Source organism: Myxocyprinus asiaticus, chromosome 30, assembly GCF_019703515.2.
Source record: "Myxocyprinus asiaticus isolate MX2 ecotype Aquarium Trade chromosome 30, UBuf_Myxa_2, whole genome shotgun sequence".
NCBI lineage: Eukaryota > Metazoa > Chordata > Actinopteri > Cypriniformes > Catostomidae > Myxocyprinus > Myxocyprinus asiaticus.
Genome location: NC_059373.1, coordinates 32,857,993 through 32,876,633, shown reverse-complemented (window position 1 = coordinate 32,876,633; position 18,641 = coordinate 32,857,993). Strand labels below are relative to the sequence as shown.

The window sequence follows — 18,641 nt, the reverse complement described above, 5'->3', positions numbered from 1 at the left end:
GTGGAAATCACAGAGTTATTTTAATAACCTTATTTTGATGGAACCTTTTAAATGTAAAAATTATTTTTATTTTTCCTTCAAGGTATATGGAAAATCAAACTATTCTATTCTATACTAATCAACTACTTAGCACTTTATTTCTAAAGGGTTAGTTATTATGTTCTGACTGTGAGAAAACCACTTCACTTCACTGAGACTCACTGGCTTAATGATTTATGTAATCTTTTGAAAATCTGTCAAACATGGCCAGTTTGTTGGACATCAGACATCATCAGAACAAGAGGAAAACCTGGTCCATTAATTGTCCATATTTCATGGAGGTTCAGACTTTAAACCTCTTTCATTGTACTTTCCATGGTTTAACAGTGGCATTTAAAGCCATCCTCATTAATACGGTTAGGCCAGCTAGTCATTCTAAAAAATAAACTAGTACTTGTTATAAGAACATTAATAGTCTACACAGGTAAACATAGTTGTAGTTAAACACATTAAACTACACAATTCATGTTGTAAAAAGTCTTATATTGCCTTTAATAGATTTCATATGAAACTATAACATTTCTGTTACAATACCAGTTATTGTAAGGCTACTACAGTGAAAACATGATGCGTTTTAGTAATTGAGATTTTTTTTTTCCACAGTTACAAAAGCAATTGTGAGTTTTAAAAGCCTTGATGCATTTTATCATCAGTAGGCATTCTGATAATAATGTAAAAGCAGCTGTCTAGCCGTTTGATAGGTTTGACTTCCTCCATAGCGCTTTTAAGTAGAATATTCTCTGTAGATTTCAAATTGATCTCAATTGCTCCGCGATATCCAGCGAAGATGACTCACTCAACCTGGGGCTGACTGGCCATAGGGAGAACCGTATGTTTTCCCGGTGGGCCTGCCGCGAAACGGGCCAAACATGCAGCGATCATTATGCCGAACGGGCTGAAGAGGTTGAATTTTGATTTTGGGGTAAAATACGAACTGAAAAATATCATATTTTCATGAGATTCAGCCACTAAGACTGACTATTATTTATCCTATCACCCTGAAAGCTCACTGTGAATCTAAATTTCCAAAGAGTATCCCCTTATCCTCCTAATTACTCATGACTGAAATGGAAATTTCATGGACTACATTTCCATGTTATGCATTTCATGGACACAATTTCCATGATATCAAACAGAACAGAGAAGCACTTTGTATAAACTGTATTTATTTTAGTCCATTTTCCTCAGACACAAACAAGTAATCTAGCAAATGGCATAGGATTACAAAAGCAAAATCAGTCAATAAGGGTGCAATAATGTACACGGCATAAGCAGCTTGGTCAGTATCAAAGCTTTGTAAAACAAGGTGTTTTTTTTTTTACATAAATATTAATGTATTATAGTTAAATACATGAAAATTGGAATCTTTTCCTCCACACTGCAAGTTTGTCCTCTGTCTCTATAAGCAATAACTCAGAGATGAGACTGTATAGAGTGGGTTTGTGTTATTCTCAGCGTCTTCAAGCGAATGATGAATCTTTTCCTTTTTAAGGTCTGTTTTTTTTTTTTTATGTATGACTCTTCTGTCTTTTCCAGAATCTCTTGACTTCGCTGTGTCCATGTGGTGTCACCACCATGACCCTGTGAGCGGGGTTCTGCCACACCAATACACCTAAACCCTGTAGGACAGAGGTTTTACTGTGAGTACAATTGCTAGAAACATTTAAATATGTAGTTGTATTACTGCAGAGTTAATGGAGTTAATGTAGAAGAGACGGATTGTTAGTAAGTACAACTGGATAAATATAGTTATTTACCTGAGCCCTATCCCGCAGCACTTCAAAATCAGCCTGGGATAAAAACTGATTGTATAATACTCCTGAGAAAAAGAAAAAAAAAAAACATGGTGTAAAGGGAAAAAACAATGCACATATAAACAACATTGATTATTTTTCACACAAATATGATTCTAAGTGTTTCATTAAAGCAGTGGAATAATAGCTATACAGTTTCTATTTTATATGGTCTTGAGGGGTCCTTGCCTGTCACATTCAACCCCGACCCAAAACCTTATTCCAATGCAAATTTTTTATTTGAGTAAAATCTCACTAACATTCTTCCTATACAGTCTGACATTTACATTTCAGAGAGTGAACCCTGCAGGTCACCCATGAAATGGAAAAATTCCCCATGCTATGATATCACCAAAAAGAAATTTCTTTGTTCTTTTTTTATTAAAGATATTCCCTCAGGTATTCTATGTAAGGGATAACGTACAGTCACCCAGTTGTTATTGCAAAATAAACCCTGACAGGGTGATCAGGACAGGTCTTGTATCACCCTGAAGGGGTTTATTTTGCGATAACAACCGGCTGACTGTATATCATCCCACTTATTTCATGACTAATAAACAAACAAATAAATAAATAAATAAATGGACATAAAACACTGATTTGAGTTAAAATTATTTTATTAGCTGACTTGTGAGGAAAGATGGCTCGCAATACCCGGATGTGCGGTTGTTACTCAGAGATTTCAGACCGCTAGATGGCGCCATTGACCGATCAGAATCGAGTATTCCAGAGCACCGTGTAATAAATTTGGATAAAGCAGTCACACTGCAGTATTATTTACAGTCAAAATTACTTATGTTTTAATAGTCAAGTCATTTTTATTTGTATAGCGCTTTTCAAAACACATATCGTTACAAAGCAGCTTTACAAGAAATCATGTAAAATAGAGATGCACCGATGTATCGGCCAAACATCGATATAGGCCGATAAAAGCAATTATCTGCACTTTTAGACATCAGTTGATTGTTTAAAAACAGAGACATAGAGAGTAAAGTGTTTATTTAAATGCCTTTCAAAGTTGTGTAATTAATTATCAGTGATTTGAAACAAGGTAGCATTTAAAAAGCAGAACCACCAAGCTATCGGTATCGGCAGATGTTGTTCTAAATAATTGGATATCGGTACAAATACTGCATAGGTGAACCTCTATTAATATAGTTTAATAATACTTTTAATAATCAAAATAATACATAATAATATGATAATCATAAAAGAAATTGTTTAAATATAGTATGATAACTATATAATAAAATACTGTGCAATGGAGTCATTTAATAAATCAAAAATATAAGCATAATTTGAGGTAACTGGAAAATGTGAATTTGCTATGGAACAGGTAACAAAGCTAAATTGTTCCATAATATAAAATTCAGGTACAAACCTTTTGCCTTTCTTGCATGTGAAAATCTCTGAATGATATTGATCTCACTGCACAACTACAAAGAGCTGGTCTCACATGCATATATGCACAAAGACTCTCACTCACCCTCAGTGAACTGCAAGCGATCTTTCTCCAGCTCCCACAGTCTGATCTGGTCTGTGATGGTCGGGGGGAGGACAGGGGTCTAAAAGACAGAATGAGACAGAAACATGTTCATGTATAAAACAGCGAATATTTGCATAGCGGTATTGGATTTTCATGATAAGAATCACTAAATTGTGCAAGGGAGACACTTAAGGGACATCTGAACCTTAAAGGGAAACTAATGGGATTAATGGATTTTTAATGAATGAGATTTTTGACACAAGAACAATTCGTTTCCATGAAATAATACCAACCCCCAACATTTATCTACAACTACACAACACAAAGTTTTGTTCAGCATCATGAAAAATATGTGCTTATGTACATGTTTACTAAGCCTTTTTTATCACTGCCCTACAAAGGCGAAATATAACTACGTTAACAGGGCAACTGAGAAAAATGGCATCAATGTACTGCAGTTTGCCTTGGTTTTAGCTGAGCCAAACTAACTTAATTCTGACAAAATTTTATTAGGTAACATATTATGCAACATGTATTTGTGCCCTGTAATGTGATATATAAGTGCAAAGAACACAGAAAAACACATTGGTAATGGTTGAAACAGTTTGCAGTTACCTGTTTAAGCATTACTGGATGTGCTCGGGTCCTTAAGAAGTGAATTATCTGAAAATTACATAAAATAAAAGGTCAATACGGTTCTATCATTAATTTTTTTTTTTATAAATCAGCAGAACAACATGTCCTGGTTAAAATGACTGCATGCAAGGGTTCCCTTACCTGCTGTGCAGTAATTCCGTTAGCAATGGCCTGCTGCACTGACTCTCTGGTTACTTGAGCAACCACCACATTAGCAAACCGATACAGCATCTCACTAAAAAGAGCTACCAGTGCAATCTGTAGCTCAGAGTCTGAAACAGAAAAAAAGAGAGACAGGGAAACAGTTTTTATTGACTGATCTTCTACAGTGCGGTGATCCCTTTAACTTTTAGACTAGTTAGTGTCATAGTGTTCATACTTGTGTACGCATAGATGCGATAGTTGGTTTCTACAACGATGAAGCCTGTGTCTCCTGTTCCGGGTGTGGCTCCCAGTGCAGAGGAGGCAGAGGCGGGGTTTGCTGTGACGCCAGCAGCTAGAGTTATAGCCAACCTTGTTGGGTAGTACCTCCTTGACTTCCTCTGTGAAAAAATACAGTGGTGATTTTAACTTCTGTTTTAGGTCTCAAGGTGTATTTCAAGTAAATTTTTCCAAAACACAGCATTCGTAAGTACTGCATAAACACAAAACATGAGTCTGAGTGTTAGAGTCACATAAAATGATTACAGGATTTTGATAATATCCCTAGCAAATACATCTAAATGGAATTTCTATCATCATTTGGAAGTAATCCGAAAGAATCCTAAAGGATATTGAAGCAATTGTGTTTGATTACCAGTAGGATAAAATGCAGGATCAAAAACGAAAATTAAAGAAAATTTCTCAAGACTATAAAATTCCAACAGCTCTCTATGCGGTTTCCTTAATCTGGCCGATAGGAATAAATTATTCCAATATATAATTTAGAAAAAGAGTTTAGAAAAAGATGACAATATATAATAGGACTCTAAGAACCAAATAAGAATTAAAAATCCTATATTTCCAGTGTATCCAATTGGATCTTATTTAATACTTTAAGGAACAGTTCACCAAAACAAAATGAAAATTCTCTCATCATTTACTCACCCTCATGTCATCCCAGATGTGTATGACTTTCTTTCTTCTGCTAAACAAATGAAGATTTTTAGAAGAATATTTCAGCTCTGTAGGTCCATATGATGCAAGTGAATGGTGACCAGAACTCTGAATCTCCAAAATGAACATAAAGGCAGCATAAAAGTAATCCATATGACTCCAGTAGTTAAATCCATGTCTTCTGAAGTGCTATGATAGGTGTGGGTGAGAAACAGATCAATATTTAAAAAATGTTTTAACTATAAATCTCCACCTTTGACCAGCCCCGACCAGTAGGTGGTGATAGGCCAAAAAAAGAAAAGAAAAAGAAGAATGTAGAAGTGAAAGTGGAGATTTATAGTAAAAAAAATAACTTAAATATTGATCTATTTCTCACCCACACCTATCAGAGCACTTCAGAAGACATGGATTAAAACACTGGAGTCATATGGATTACTTTTATGCAGCCTTTATGTCCTTTTTGGAGAATCAAAGTTCTGGCCACCATTCACTTGCATTGTATGGATCTACAGAGCTGAAATTTTCTTCTAAAAATATTTGTTTGTGTTCTGCAGAAGAACGAAAATCATACACATCTGAGATGGCATGAGGCTGAGTAAATTTTTTTTTTTTTGTAGGTGAACTATTTCTTCAAGAGGATTTTTAAAATTGTATTTATGTCCTTTTCAGAATATGATAGAGATTCAAATAGCAATCCTGTACATATTCCTTTTTAACAGACCTTTCTTTGGAAAACCAGGCCAAACTCTCGCAGATGCTGCAAAAATGTGAGTAGAGATTCACTCATTCCCTCCACAGAATAGTCCTGTAATTTTCAAAGAAAAATTAAAGTTACAAACTAACAAAGTGAGCAACATAACAAAATATGACCTTATTTGTATATTTTAGCATGGACCTGAATTATTTAATTATGATAACAGAAATGGCTTTGATATATGCCTCAAAAGTCTGAAGGTTATCCTTGACATTTTGAAAGAAATACTCACCCTACCAAGAGTGGAAAAACTCAACTGGAACAAAAAGGAAAGAATCTCCACCAGGTCCATCCCTCTTGACTATGATAGAAAGAGAGAGAGAGCACACTGTTAATAAGGACATAGAACCATAATTTCATTGATTATTATTTAAATGACTAACTAATCACACTAGCCAGGTTTACATGCAGCCAAATAATCCATTAATGATTCAAATAATAGCCCAATCAGAATGAAAAGCCTTCAATCAGAATATAAAAAAATCATTAGATTGAGCATGATCCGAATGAAAGTTCTTTCCGATTCAAAGAGGTATTTCGCCCAAAAATGAAAATTCTGTCATAATTTCTCACCTTCATGTCATTCCAAATCATACGACTTTCTTTTATGCGGAACACAAAAGGAAATGTTTTAATAAATATTGTGAAAGGACCCAAAAGTAGTCCATGTGACTCGTACGTCATAGTCCAAGTCTACTGAAGGTATATGATCAAAATTTTCACATAAAAATTATTACAATTTTGCATTGATTCTCACACAAATCTATTGTATGTCTTCCGAAGAATTGGAAAATGACGCAGGGGTTGCATGGACTGCTTTCATCATACTTTTGGGTCCTTTTTAAACTTTAAACTTTAAAGTGAGCCACTATCCACAGCCATTGTATTGAAAAAATTACACGCCATATTCATTAAAACATCTTTTGTATTCAGCAAACATCAATACAGGTTTGGAACGACACAAGGGTGACTAAATGATGATAGAATTTAAATATTTGGGTGAACTATGCCTTGAATAATCCATTAAATAGAAGAATAATTGCCATGGAATCTGAATACTGTCACGATCGGATTAAGAAATACCTCTCTCATCCAGAGATGTCTAGTTATTGGAGGAGGAATGGGCAGGAAGCTAAAATGTTTACGCAACATAAAATCTCAGGACACTGCTTCCAATTCTCATATTTTGTAAGAGATAGTTTAAATTTAAATTTAAATTCTCTCATCATTTACTCACCCTCATGCCATCCCAGATGTGTATGACTTTCTTTCTTCACCAGAACACAAATGAAGATTTTTAGAAGAATATTTCAGCTCTATAGGTCCATACAATGCAAGTGAATGGAGGCCAGAAAAGCTCCAAAAAGCACATAAAGGAAACATAAAAGTAATCCATACGACTCCAGTGGTTAAATCCATGTCTTCTGAAGTGATAAAATAGGTGTGGGTTAGAAAAAGAACAATATTTAAGTCCTTTTTTACTCTAAATATTCACTTTCACTTTCAGATGTGAAAGAGAAACTAAACAGGCACCATGTGACTTTCAGATGTAAAAGTGAAAGTGGAGATTTATAGTAAAAAAGGACTTACATTTTGATATGTTGCACTACCACACCTATTATATCGCTTCTGAACACATGGATTTAAACACTGGAGTGATATGGATTACTTGTGTTTCCTTTATGTGAATTTTGGAGCTACAAATGTCTGATCATCATTCACTTGCATTGTATGGACCTACATAGCTTCTAAAAATCTTCATTTGTGTTCTGCTGAAGAAACAAAGTCATACACATCTGGAATGGCATGAGGGTGAGTAAATGATAAGAGAATTTTAATTTTGGGGTAAACTATCCCTTAAAGTTAGCAACATGAGTAGGAAAAACTCTCTTGCCATGCTTTTAGATATGTCAAAAAAGCAATTACCATGCCAATTATGCACTGGATCGTCTTGCTGAATTGTCAAACATCTTCAGTCAGCTGACTTAATCTATAGCAATTTCCATGCCTCTTTAAGACCGTATTAAATACCATGTTTTTTTCCTGGTCTAGAAATTATCATTTGAAAATTAATTGATATTTCCATGTTTTCCAAGACTATGGGAAACTTCTTGTAGAGATTATGAGTGCACTGACCTGTGCTGTATTGAGGTACTGCAGAGTGAAGTACCACAGCTGAGACGCTGTGTCTAGTAGCAGAAACTGGAACCCTGCTGATGTGATACATGGAGCTTCACCAGCCTCACTGAAAGTTAAAACAAGATCAACATTGTTTATTTACCCTTTTTATTCGACCTACTTTGGTTGAAACAGTTTGCTGTACCTCCTCATGAGCCCAGCCTGTATGAGGAGCTGTGCCAGATCCTGGCTGACAGCAGCGCTGGGTGAGCCCACCATGAAGTGAAGGATGACCTCCCATCGCTCCATTGCATAGCGGTCGAGACTCTCTACATCCCTGGCATGGCGATCAGGACCCAGACTGCTGCCCTCATCTGCCCATGGTTTACCTCTGGAAAAAAAGAGAGCACTGATTGACTCCAGAATTGTAGGTGTGCATCACTATGATGGTTCTCATTCTAATCTGTGCTCCTCACCCGCCCAGCAGTGCTATCCTAAGGTTGTCTTTAAACACAGGGTTGAGCACAAAGCCTTGGAGTCCACCCTGAAGCTGCTGACTGTGCCACAGCCGTAGGCCGGTTAACACAGACACACACTGATCGTGGTCTCTGATAAAAGAAAGAGAGAGTGACAGATACGTAAAGGATATTGTACAGTTTCAAAATTCACCCCAAAAGGGTGATCATGAACCCAACACGAAGTGGAGGGGTCTTGTGTCATCCAGAAGGGTTTAATCCTTCTTATTACAAAGCTACTTACCAAAAATAATAGACATAAAATATTATTTTATACATTTTATTCATATGTAAATATCGGTTGCACAAGACAGCAGTCAGTTACACAGATTCACAGTCAATATACAAAAATATTTGGCCGCAGAGTACAGCGATTGACCAATCAGAATCAAGTATTCCTGAATGTTGGCATGTAGTAAAAATAGACAGATGTCACATTAAAGCTATTTTGTGAAAAAACAACAATATTGTACTCACTTTTGACTGTCTTTCTTAACCCACAGTGCGACCGCGGCCTGTGGAAGAGGGTGGTCTAAAAACAGCATCCGCATTACATAATTCTTTGCCAATGCCGGAAGTTCCCTGTGTGCAAATTTCAGGATTATTTTTGATTGAACATATGTTGTAGAAGAATTATGAAATTGAACAAAAAATAAAAATGGTTGTAAGTGTTTACTAAGCTACAGTGTTTATTTTAGATTTTATAGGCTAAATTATGATCACACATATTCTTATACACTGAACGCAGATGGACCTGTAGACGGCCAGACATGTTGCGGGATGATTATAGAGTCTGTCGAGGATATCTGGACTCAGTTCCCTCAGGTACTCGTGCAAGTTCTTACACTGCAGCTGCACTCGAAGCTTCATCTGCAAAACACGATATCAGACAGGTGATTACATTTACATTACAAGCTAGTAATAGGTTAAGATGAGTAATAAACAGTAAAGGTAGACAGACATATCGGTTTAACCAATTAATCGGTACGATAGTTGCTTTTTGGAACTATCGTTTATCGGCAAAAATCAACGCAATGGTTTTGTTTTTAATTCCTCCATGTTCCTTTCTGGTCAGAATCCTTCATCTGGTGAATATATAGACTACAAAAAGCTTAATTAGGTGATTATTTACTTAAAGAGCATTGTAACGAAGCCAAGACTCTGTCACCATCTCTGTTTATGGAATATTTCATGATTATTAATGTGAAATGTTATTAAAAATAAAAAAAAACACATGACAACTGACAAGCCATCGCTGATGATTTGCTATTGAAGATGAATGATGATCTTCTGTTGATTAATTACTGCTCATACAGTATTTATCACCCTTTATGACAAAAATTAGCCTACTTTATAGTAATTATTTTGTAATATACTGCAGATAATTGTGTGTGTTTTTTTTTTACACTTGTTTTGTTTCCCTTTTGTGTTTGTGTGAGTTGAAAGCAATTATATACAAAATAAGAGTCCCTGGTGTATTTCGGGCTTGTTTATAATTAAAAGTCCCGCATTAGGACGTGGCTGAATCCAGCTCCATTAGCGCCAGCTCCTTATTCACCGAACTAACCGTTCCACCTTAAAAAATGGTGGGTGGCATATAGGACCTCCCACTTATTTTCATTTGCTGTATTTTTTTTTAAGGTACAGCTGCACTAAATATCTGAGGCTGCGGTCGGCAGGTATTTGAATAGACTATCAACATACATTTGTAAAAATACTTTCACAGCATCATTTTTTAATTAAACGTTTCTGATCTGTCATTGTTTCAATATGATTCTCTGAACAGAGCAATACACAGGTAGTGTGTATGCTGACTGCGCCAATCTGCGAAGCCCAAATATTCTCAAAAAAAACGAGACCGTAGTGGGTTAGAAAAATACATTCACTAACGAAATCATGCATTCTGACTAAGCTTGAAGGATTTAACCGATATCAAGCAGAAAGATGTTTTGGCACTGGTTAATTGAAATTTGTGTAGGTAAGTAGACAATTATACAGTATATTTTGGAAAACACAATGAATGCCCAACAGTCTCATGACAACTCATTATTTGTATAATAGATCCATTGTCTGGACCTCTCTCCCACCAGAAGACATATCTTCTCAAAATATCAGATAACTTCTGAAGATTTGAAAGGAATTGGCAGGAGACGTTTGGAATACAAACGTTATTGTCTTTGTTGTTTTTCATTTTATGTTTTTGTAAATAAATTATTGTGACTGTAAAGTATTGTCTGATTTTTTATATTGATGAAAAGTGGTTACTGTTTAGGGATAGTGCTGGGGTTATGTGCTTAAAAATACCCATTATAGGGGGCCTGGGTAGCTCAGCGAGTATTGACACTGACTACCACCCCTGGAGTCGCAAGCTCGAATCCAGCCAGGTCTCCTAAGCAACCAAATTGGCCCGGTTGCTAGGGTGGGCAGAGTCACATGGGGTAACCTCCTCGTGGTCGCTATAATGTGGTTCTCACTCTTAGTGGGGCATGTGGTGAGTTGTGTGTGGATGCCGCGGAGAATAGCGTGAAGCCTCCACACGCCCTACATCTCTGCGGTAACGCGCTCAACAAGCCACGTGATAAGATGCGCCGTTTGACGGTCTCAGACGCAGAGGCAACTGAGATTCATCCTCCACCACCCGGATTGAGGCGAGTCACTACGCCACCACGAGGACTAAGAGCACATTGGAAATTGGGCATTCCAAATTGGGGAGAAAAATAAATAAATAAAAAAATACCTATTATAAAAATATAATACTACTTGTTCCTCCAGACACAGGATCAGCTAATTAAATTTGTAGAATTAAACGTATTATCAATGTATAATATTTCTTTAGAAAAAAAAAAACAGATACGTTTTAGACAAATATATTTTTTGAAAAACGAACGATATGATCATGAAATATAGATGTCCTTACCTGCAGTAATTTGACGCTAAAGGTTTCTCATTGAAAGCAGTGGGCTTACCGGTAATCCGGTGCATAACCCACCTGTTTATCACTGTGTTCTGGGGATCATATTGAAATAACGGCACATCAGAATATGATGAAATTTATAATTTTGTTAAGTGTGCGAGTCCCTCTATGCCACTATGCTCTCGAATTTTTGAGAATATTTGAAATCTCGATGATGAAGCATGATGTAATGTTTAATTTCGTTAGTCCATCATTTACTCAAACTCACCACCATCTTCTTTTGAGAATTTTATACATTTAATTTTACAGTTATGGGCTTTGGATATACGACACTGGATAGGCAATATACTTGACCTATTTTATATTATGTTCTTGGATTCATATATCTAGAAAATTATCACAGTCAGAATCAGAATGAGCTTTATTGCCAAGTATGCTTACATATACAAGGAATTTGTCATGGTGACAGAAGCTTCCAGTGCACAACAATACAACAACAAGACAGAGATAAAGAACACAAAAAAGAAAATATAATAAAAATAAAAAGCGAATAGAAAATATAAGTATATACAGAAATACACAAATGATGATGTAATGTTTAATTCGTAAGTCTATTATTTTATCTCTCCCACTACACTCCCAGATTGTCAAGAACATTTTTTTTTTTTTTGTACTTTAGAGCGTATGAATTTTGGCACTAGGCGTATACTGTAATTAAATTGTATTGCTCTGTAGTTGATATATTATGATAAAAGAAAGCCTACAATATAGGTGCTGGCCAATATGTCTATGATGCTCTTGGGTTCATAACTAAAGACATCTACAAGCAAATGTAATGTTAATATTATCTACTTTTATCAACTGTTCTACGTCACAGCATGGCATCATATTTAATAAAGCCTTTAAAAATAGCATGGAAAAGTCACAAAATTTCTGTTTGTGTTTTGACCTGTGTGATCCCACCCACTGCCTATTTCCCAATAGTATTTCGACACCCCGGGTTACCAGATTTGAAACAAGTTCGCAGGAAAACACAGCACACTGCAGCCATGGAAGCCAGCAATACATCTAGCTAACACTGACAGAGTTATAAAAAAATCCACATGAGCTGGTTTATAATTTGCAAACAATAAAAACACTGCAAACATATACATTAGCTGATCAATTTACAGTGTAAAGCTCGTCGCTTGCCATTGTCAGTTTACTCGTTCCTGTTGCGTGTCCTCAACCTAGCAACCCACGTGAGCTTTGAGTCTTTGGAAGAGGGGGCGGGGGAGACAACTCTCTCCAATATTTTGAATTTGGACTGCAGTACCCATTTTAAACGCTTGATATCAATGTTACATATTGCTACTTTAATTGTTTTCCCAGGTTATTATTGAGATTTTGATTGCATAAACACGCATCTGGGATTTGCAGCCTCTATATCTGTGCCCGTCACAGAAAGGAAAGATTAGATTTTTTTAACATGAAAAAAATCTATTTTAAAAGCGGTCGGATTAATCGGTTATCTGTCTTTTCAACCACCTTAGTTATCGGTATCAGCAAAATCCACTATCGGTCGACCTCTAATAAACAGTATCATATTGTTCATATTATGTAATGTAATGTTAATCTGATCAGTGTCAGTTAATATTGTTCATAAAATTCTGCAGACTATTTTTATGTGGTGCAAAATATGTTACATGCAACACAATGACAGTTTGCCATTCTGATAATCATGCTTGCTATTCTTCGCTCATACAGGCAGATGTGATTGACATTAGTGCGCAATGAGTGGCTAAAGAACACATGTAAACGATACACATGGATATTGATCACCTAAAACAACAGCAATGAAGATTCAGTGAAGCCAACACGTCATGAAGAATGCTCAATTAAATGAATATAGCGAAAATTTCAGAGCTCAACTGCTCTTCAAAGTGTCGCTGCAATATTGTACTTCTCGCCTTAAAAATATATTTAGTACATAGAAGGTAGGCTCACCTTATCTGACGGATGTCAGTGAGCAAAATGGCCCATTAATTGATGTGTTCAGATTTCTTTCTTTACATGCATTCAGTCAGTACGGATAGTGAGGAGCCATGTTGAATGATCACATGATCACCAAAGCGGACAGTCTGATTGGCTGACGTGCGGTGTGTGGGAGGGGCTCTTCCCGCTCAATTTAACTTTTTTTTTTAGCATGTCTGCCTAAAGCCATCTTTTTATTAGAAATAAAAGCAACTTCAAATGCTTCATACTTTTAAAATGGTATTTTGTATTTACTAAAGTGCATCATATAAAGATCAAATTATAGCTCCACAAAAAATAATTATTATACACATAAAGCTCTGTAGGTTCCTCGTATTTACGAATGTATTAAAATAGTTCTGGTGTATTATTATTATTTTTTTAAACTACAGAAATAATTTGGGGTCAAATTAAAATTTTGGGGTCAACTATTCCTTTAATATATGTAATACTTCAAAGCTGGCATTTTGAAAATGCATGTTGTTTTTGTATTTAAAAAGTGTATCATATGAAAGAAAACTTACAGCTATACCACAAACAATAAATAAATACATACAGTCTGTAGGTTTCAAAATCTCATATTTACTCATGTTTGTTGAAACAGTGCACATGTAGTTTTTATAAACTGAAGAATTTGCACACTACAGAAGTAGTAGCTTATAGTAGTAATTATTATTTTCCCTCTAAAATAGAGACAAATTAACAAAAGACACACACTCATTTTTGCTGTTAATAAAACTACATGCACATCAAATACAAAATCATAAATAACATACACAACACCTAATTGATCCATGACACAATTTACAATACTGCGATTCTACACACTGATGATCAATAACTATAAATTACAACAGGGCAGGTGAAGAACTTTCTCATGAATCTTCTTTTTCTTGGTACCTGTAACACAAAGAAAAAAAGGTATTTGCATCGGTTTCTCTACACTGTTATACACTTTATAAAATGAATGACAGTTAAACGGTATGATTATCAGAGAAAAAAATATATATATACCTATTTGTTTGCTGAACATTGTTTGTTTGCTTTTTTATAGATACGAAACTTTTTTCAGAACATATAATGCAGAAAGCAATGCTTTAGAATTGGTGTCATAGCGTAGTTTGTCCAGCAGAGCGCGCTCCGACTCCATTGTTTACTGAGCTGACTCTGAACTGACGGCGGTTCTGCAGACAGGGTGGAGTTGATCGGTGCGGACGGAGTTGAGCGGTCTCTTCACGGTAAGTTGTTAACTAGTTTGTGAAATACATACTGGAAATTTAATAAACAATGACCCCCATCATTTTCCCTTTTCAATATAACTAATATAACATTAACCCTGTCCCTCATGTTTATCTTTGCCATTGTTTGCTATATTAGCCAGCTATAGTTTGTCAGTGCAGTCAGTAATGTAGCAGATTGAAAGGTAAACATCACAGCATCTTTTTGCAGCTCAGAAAACAACGGTGCAGTGGTGGATTGTGTCTACTGAGTGTTGATTTCATGCTATGTTGTTACCTAGTTGGTGAGACGCAATGCTGGTCCATTTTTTACTCTCCGTGACAAGCTTATAGCAAACTAGCAAACCACGTAGCTACTTTCATTGCTTGTCGGCTGAGTGGAAGCTAATATGTAAACATGTATTCACCAAACTGTTTTGTTCAGGATTCACAGTTTGGTTGCCCCTTTAAACCAAACAATTCCAGTCGTTGCATTTATAAAATGCAATATTTAAAAGTCTGATTTTCCACCGTTGAAAGTTTCCCCTGAACTTGTAAAGCAGAATACGGTGTAACACCACTGCCACTGTTTATCTTGACTCAGCAGTATTAATATAGTCAGCATTTGACTGATAATAAACAGTACAGTTGTTTATTTACTATTTATTTTATTTTATTTATTCTTTATTTTAATGGACAGCATTTGACTGATAATAAACAGTACTGATGTTAATTAAGCTATTTATTTTATTGGTCAGCATTTGACTGATACTAAACAGTACTGATGTTTATTTACTATTTATTTTATTTTTATTTATTCTTTATTTTAATGGACAGCATTTGATTGATACTAAACAGTACTGATGTTTATTTACTATTTTTTTATTATTATTCTTTATTTTAATGGTCAGCATTTGACTGATACTAAACAGTACTGATGTTTATTTACTATTTATTTTATTTTTATTTATTCTTTATTTTAATGGACAGCATTTGACTGATACTAAACAGTACTGATGTTTATTTACTATTTATTTTATTTTTATTTATTCTTTATTTTAATGGTCAGCATTTGACTGACACTAAACAGTAATACAGATGTTTATTTACTATTTATTTTATTTATTCTTTATTTAAATGGTCAGCATTTGACTGAAGCAGCCTTCTGGGTACCTTTGCATAGTCATATCGGTGCAGAATCGGTGAACAATTCACATTTAAAAGGTTTGTTTTCATTCCAGCTCAAATTAACTATATCGGCCACCATATCGGTAATCTGTGAATTTCCCCCTCTAAAATCGGTATCAGTCGGGCTCTAATATATATACACACACACAGTATATATATATATATATATATATATATATATATATATATATATATATATATATATATATATATATATTTTTTTTTTTCAAATTGATATATAAACAGACAAGTCTCTGACTGCACAAGATTTTCATTACCTGCAGTGTATACAGGTGAAGAAGACTGTCTGCCCTTCATCAGCAGATCTCATCTGTCTTGTGTGATAAACCATTCCTTCTTTATTACAGCGGGAACATTTTCTGTCAATCTAATGGAAAGTTTGTCGAACATTAGTAGGTTACCAGGAGAGAATGTCCAAGTTTTGTTAAAGGGATAGTTCTCCCAAAAATGAACAATCTTTCAAAATTTACACAGTCTAAGACCATCCCAGATGTGTTTGACTTTCTTTTTTCAGCTGAACACAAATGAAGATTTTTAGAAGAATATTTAAGCTCTGTTGGCCCATACAATGCAAGTGAATGGTGACTGAAATTTGGAGCTCCACAAAGCACATAAAGGCAGCATAAAAGTAATCAATACAACTCTAGTGGTTTAATCCATGTTTATAGAAGTCATATGATAGGTGTGGGTGAGAAACAGATCAATATTTAAGTCATTTTTTACTATAAATGTCCACTTTCACATTCGTCTTTTGTTTTTGGTGATTTGCATTCTTCGTGCATATCGCCACCTACTGGGCAGGAAGGAGAATTTACAGTAAAAAAGGAATTAAAGGAATGTTCCAGGTTCAATACAAATTAAGCTCAGTCAACAGCATTTGTGGCGTAATGTTGATTACCACAAAAAATTTCAACTCATCCCTCCTTTTCTTAAAAAAAGCAAAAATGGAGGTTACAGCGAGGCACAATGAAAGTGAATGGGGCCAATTCTTGGAGGGTTTAAAAGGCAGAAATGTGAAGCTTATAATTTTATAAAAGAACTTACATTAATTCTTCTGTTAAAACTCATGTATTATTTGAGCTGTAAAGTTGTTTAAAGTCACTTTTACAGCCATTTTAGCGTTCATTTACATTACATCGTCATGGCAACGAAGTTGTAAAATTGGCTCTAACTTTTCACAGAAAAGGTTAGTGAAGAGTTAAGTGATTTTATTGCACTAAAATCATGTTTACACACATATTGTTTGTCTTTTTGCTTTGAAAGAGTATTTTACAGTTCAAAAATTGGCACCCATTCACTTCCATTTCAAATGCCTTACTGTAATGTAGATTTTTTTTTTTTTTTTTTTTTAAAGGAGGGTTAAGTCAGAATACATTTTTGTAGTAATAAATATTATGCCACAAATGCTGTCGATTGAGTTTTATTGGTATTAAACCCAGAACATTCCTTTAAATATAGATCCATTTCTCACCCTCACCTATCATATCACTTTAGAAGATATGGACTTAAACACTAGAGTAGTATGAATTACTTTTATGTTGTCTAAATGTGCTTTTTGGAGCATCAAAGCATTGTATGGACCTACAGAGCTGAGATATTTTTCTAAAAATCTTTGTTTTCAGCAGAAGTAAGTCACGCATCTGGGATGGCATGAGGGTGAGTAAATGATGAGAGAATTTTAATATTTTGGGTGAACAATTCCTTTAATCCTGAATTTTGTATGATGGCATCGATCTACGTTACAGAGCAGATTGTAGTCAAGAATGAATTATTTTAAAATAACTTACCACTGGTCCCTTTAATTCTGCATCCACTTCAGTCTCAACAGTGCTGGAACTCTGATTCAAAGGATTAAACACCACCGATGACTTGATAACTTGACCAGTGAATTCTGACATGGAGAGAGAATTGTAGGCTATTATATAAATTTAACATAAACATTTGTTGCTTTAAGCTTGCAGATTTGTGACAAATAGCCGTGATCGATAGTAAATGTTATTTACAAATACATAAATCATGTGTTATGACATAAAAAGAATTACCTCGAACAGAGACATTGAAAGAGCAGCGGGGGCAGGTGATAGTATCCCGGATACCAGGCAATGGGAGAATATTCCCACACTCGGGACAAAAGTTGAGTTCACCGCTAAAACATGACATTGCTGGAAAAACACGTTAAAAACAAGAGGCGTTAGCACGTCGGCAACTAAACAGAAGTTAAAAGCATGTAACACGTGGGTATCCGCGTAACCAAGCTCTATTAAGTCACTTATTAAGCAAAACACAATTACCTAAACACAAATGTTTACAATAGATCCGTAAGTCTGACGAACAACGTCTCAAACTTATTCAGAACTAATTTCTTTTGCACAGCGTAGTTCGTGCAACTTCACGTGCTGGGTCCTTCATGCGCAGTATATTTGTCGCATGTGGATGACCTCATATTCTTCGTCTTTTGGTTTTACTGGCCGCTTACTCCTTAGGAGTATTACCGCAACCTACTGTACTTTCTATATATATATATATTGGGTGGGGAGGGTCTATCTAGACCTGCCAAAGCTCAGGCTCCAGCCAGTGTGGTGAGAAATCGAGTCCCCCCTGAAAATCGGATCTCCCTTTGACGTCACAGCAATTCCATTAGCTGAGGGACCTATTAATGGGTATATATTCACTGCCTGAGTAGAAATCCTTTAACATCGTTTTATGATGTATGTCGATATAACTTTGTAAATACGACATTTAATGACTTTTAAACCCTACGTTGCACATAATAGTATATAACTGAAGTTACAGATTGTGAAATTAAAGATCTGTCGTTTTTGTGTGTTTTTCAGTTAGCCGAGATTTCGGTG

General features: G+C 35.3%; 2 protein-coding genes across 3 annotated transcripts; both read right to left on the bottom strand.

Moving 5' to 3' along the window:
• Positions 1-1,188: 1,188 nt before the first annotated feature.
• gtf2h4 (general transcription factor IIH, polypeptide 4) lies at positions 1,189-13,475 on the bottom strand. 2 transcript variants are annotated; one of them, XM_051663647.1, is made up of 14 exons: positions 13,337-13,475; positions 9,174-9,306; positions 8,914-9,018; positions 8,398-8,529; positions 8,127-8,312; positions 7,940-8,048; positions 6,036-6,104; positions 5,771-5,854; positions 4,334-4,496; positions 4,096-4,226; positions 3,934-3,981; positions 3,319-3,397; positions 1,797-1,858; positions 1,189-1,658 (listed from the first exon to the last, which is right to left on the bottom strand). In XM_051663647.1, the coding sequence occupies exons 2-14, from the start codon at positions 9,206-9,208 to the stop codon at positions 1,548-1,550; spliced, it is 1,314 nt and encodes a 437-aa protein (XP_051519607.1). In that variant the 5' UTR covers positions 9,209-9,306; positions 13,337-13,475; the 3' UTR covers positions 1,189-1,547. The 2 variants fall into 2 exon arrangements, with proteins under 2 accessions (XP_051519607.1, XP_051519606.1); XM_051663646.1 differs by having other exon boundaries at positions 9,191-9,306.
• Positions 13,476-13,925: 450 nt separating this feature from the next.
• Positions 13,926-18,381, bottom strand: polr1h (RNA polymerase I subunit H). Its single transcript, XM_051663648.1, has 5 exons — positions 18,081-18,381; positions 17,832-17,951; positions 17,577-17,680; positions 16,047-16,156; positions 13,926-14,263 (listed from the first exon to the last, which is right to left on the bottom strand). Exons 2-5 carry the CDS (start codon positions 17,947-17,949, stop codon positions 14,239-14,241), a joined length of 357 nt encoding a protein of 118 aa, XP_051519608.1. The 5' UTR covers positions 17,950-17,951; positions 18,081-18,381; the 3' UTR covers positions 13,926-14,238.
• Positions 18,382-18,641: the final 260 nt, after the last annotated feature.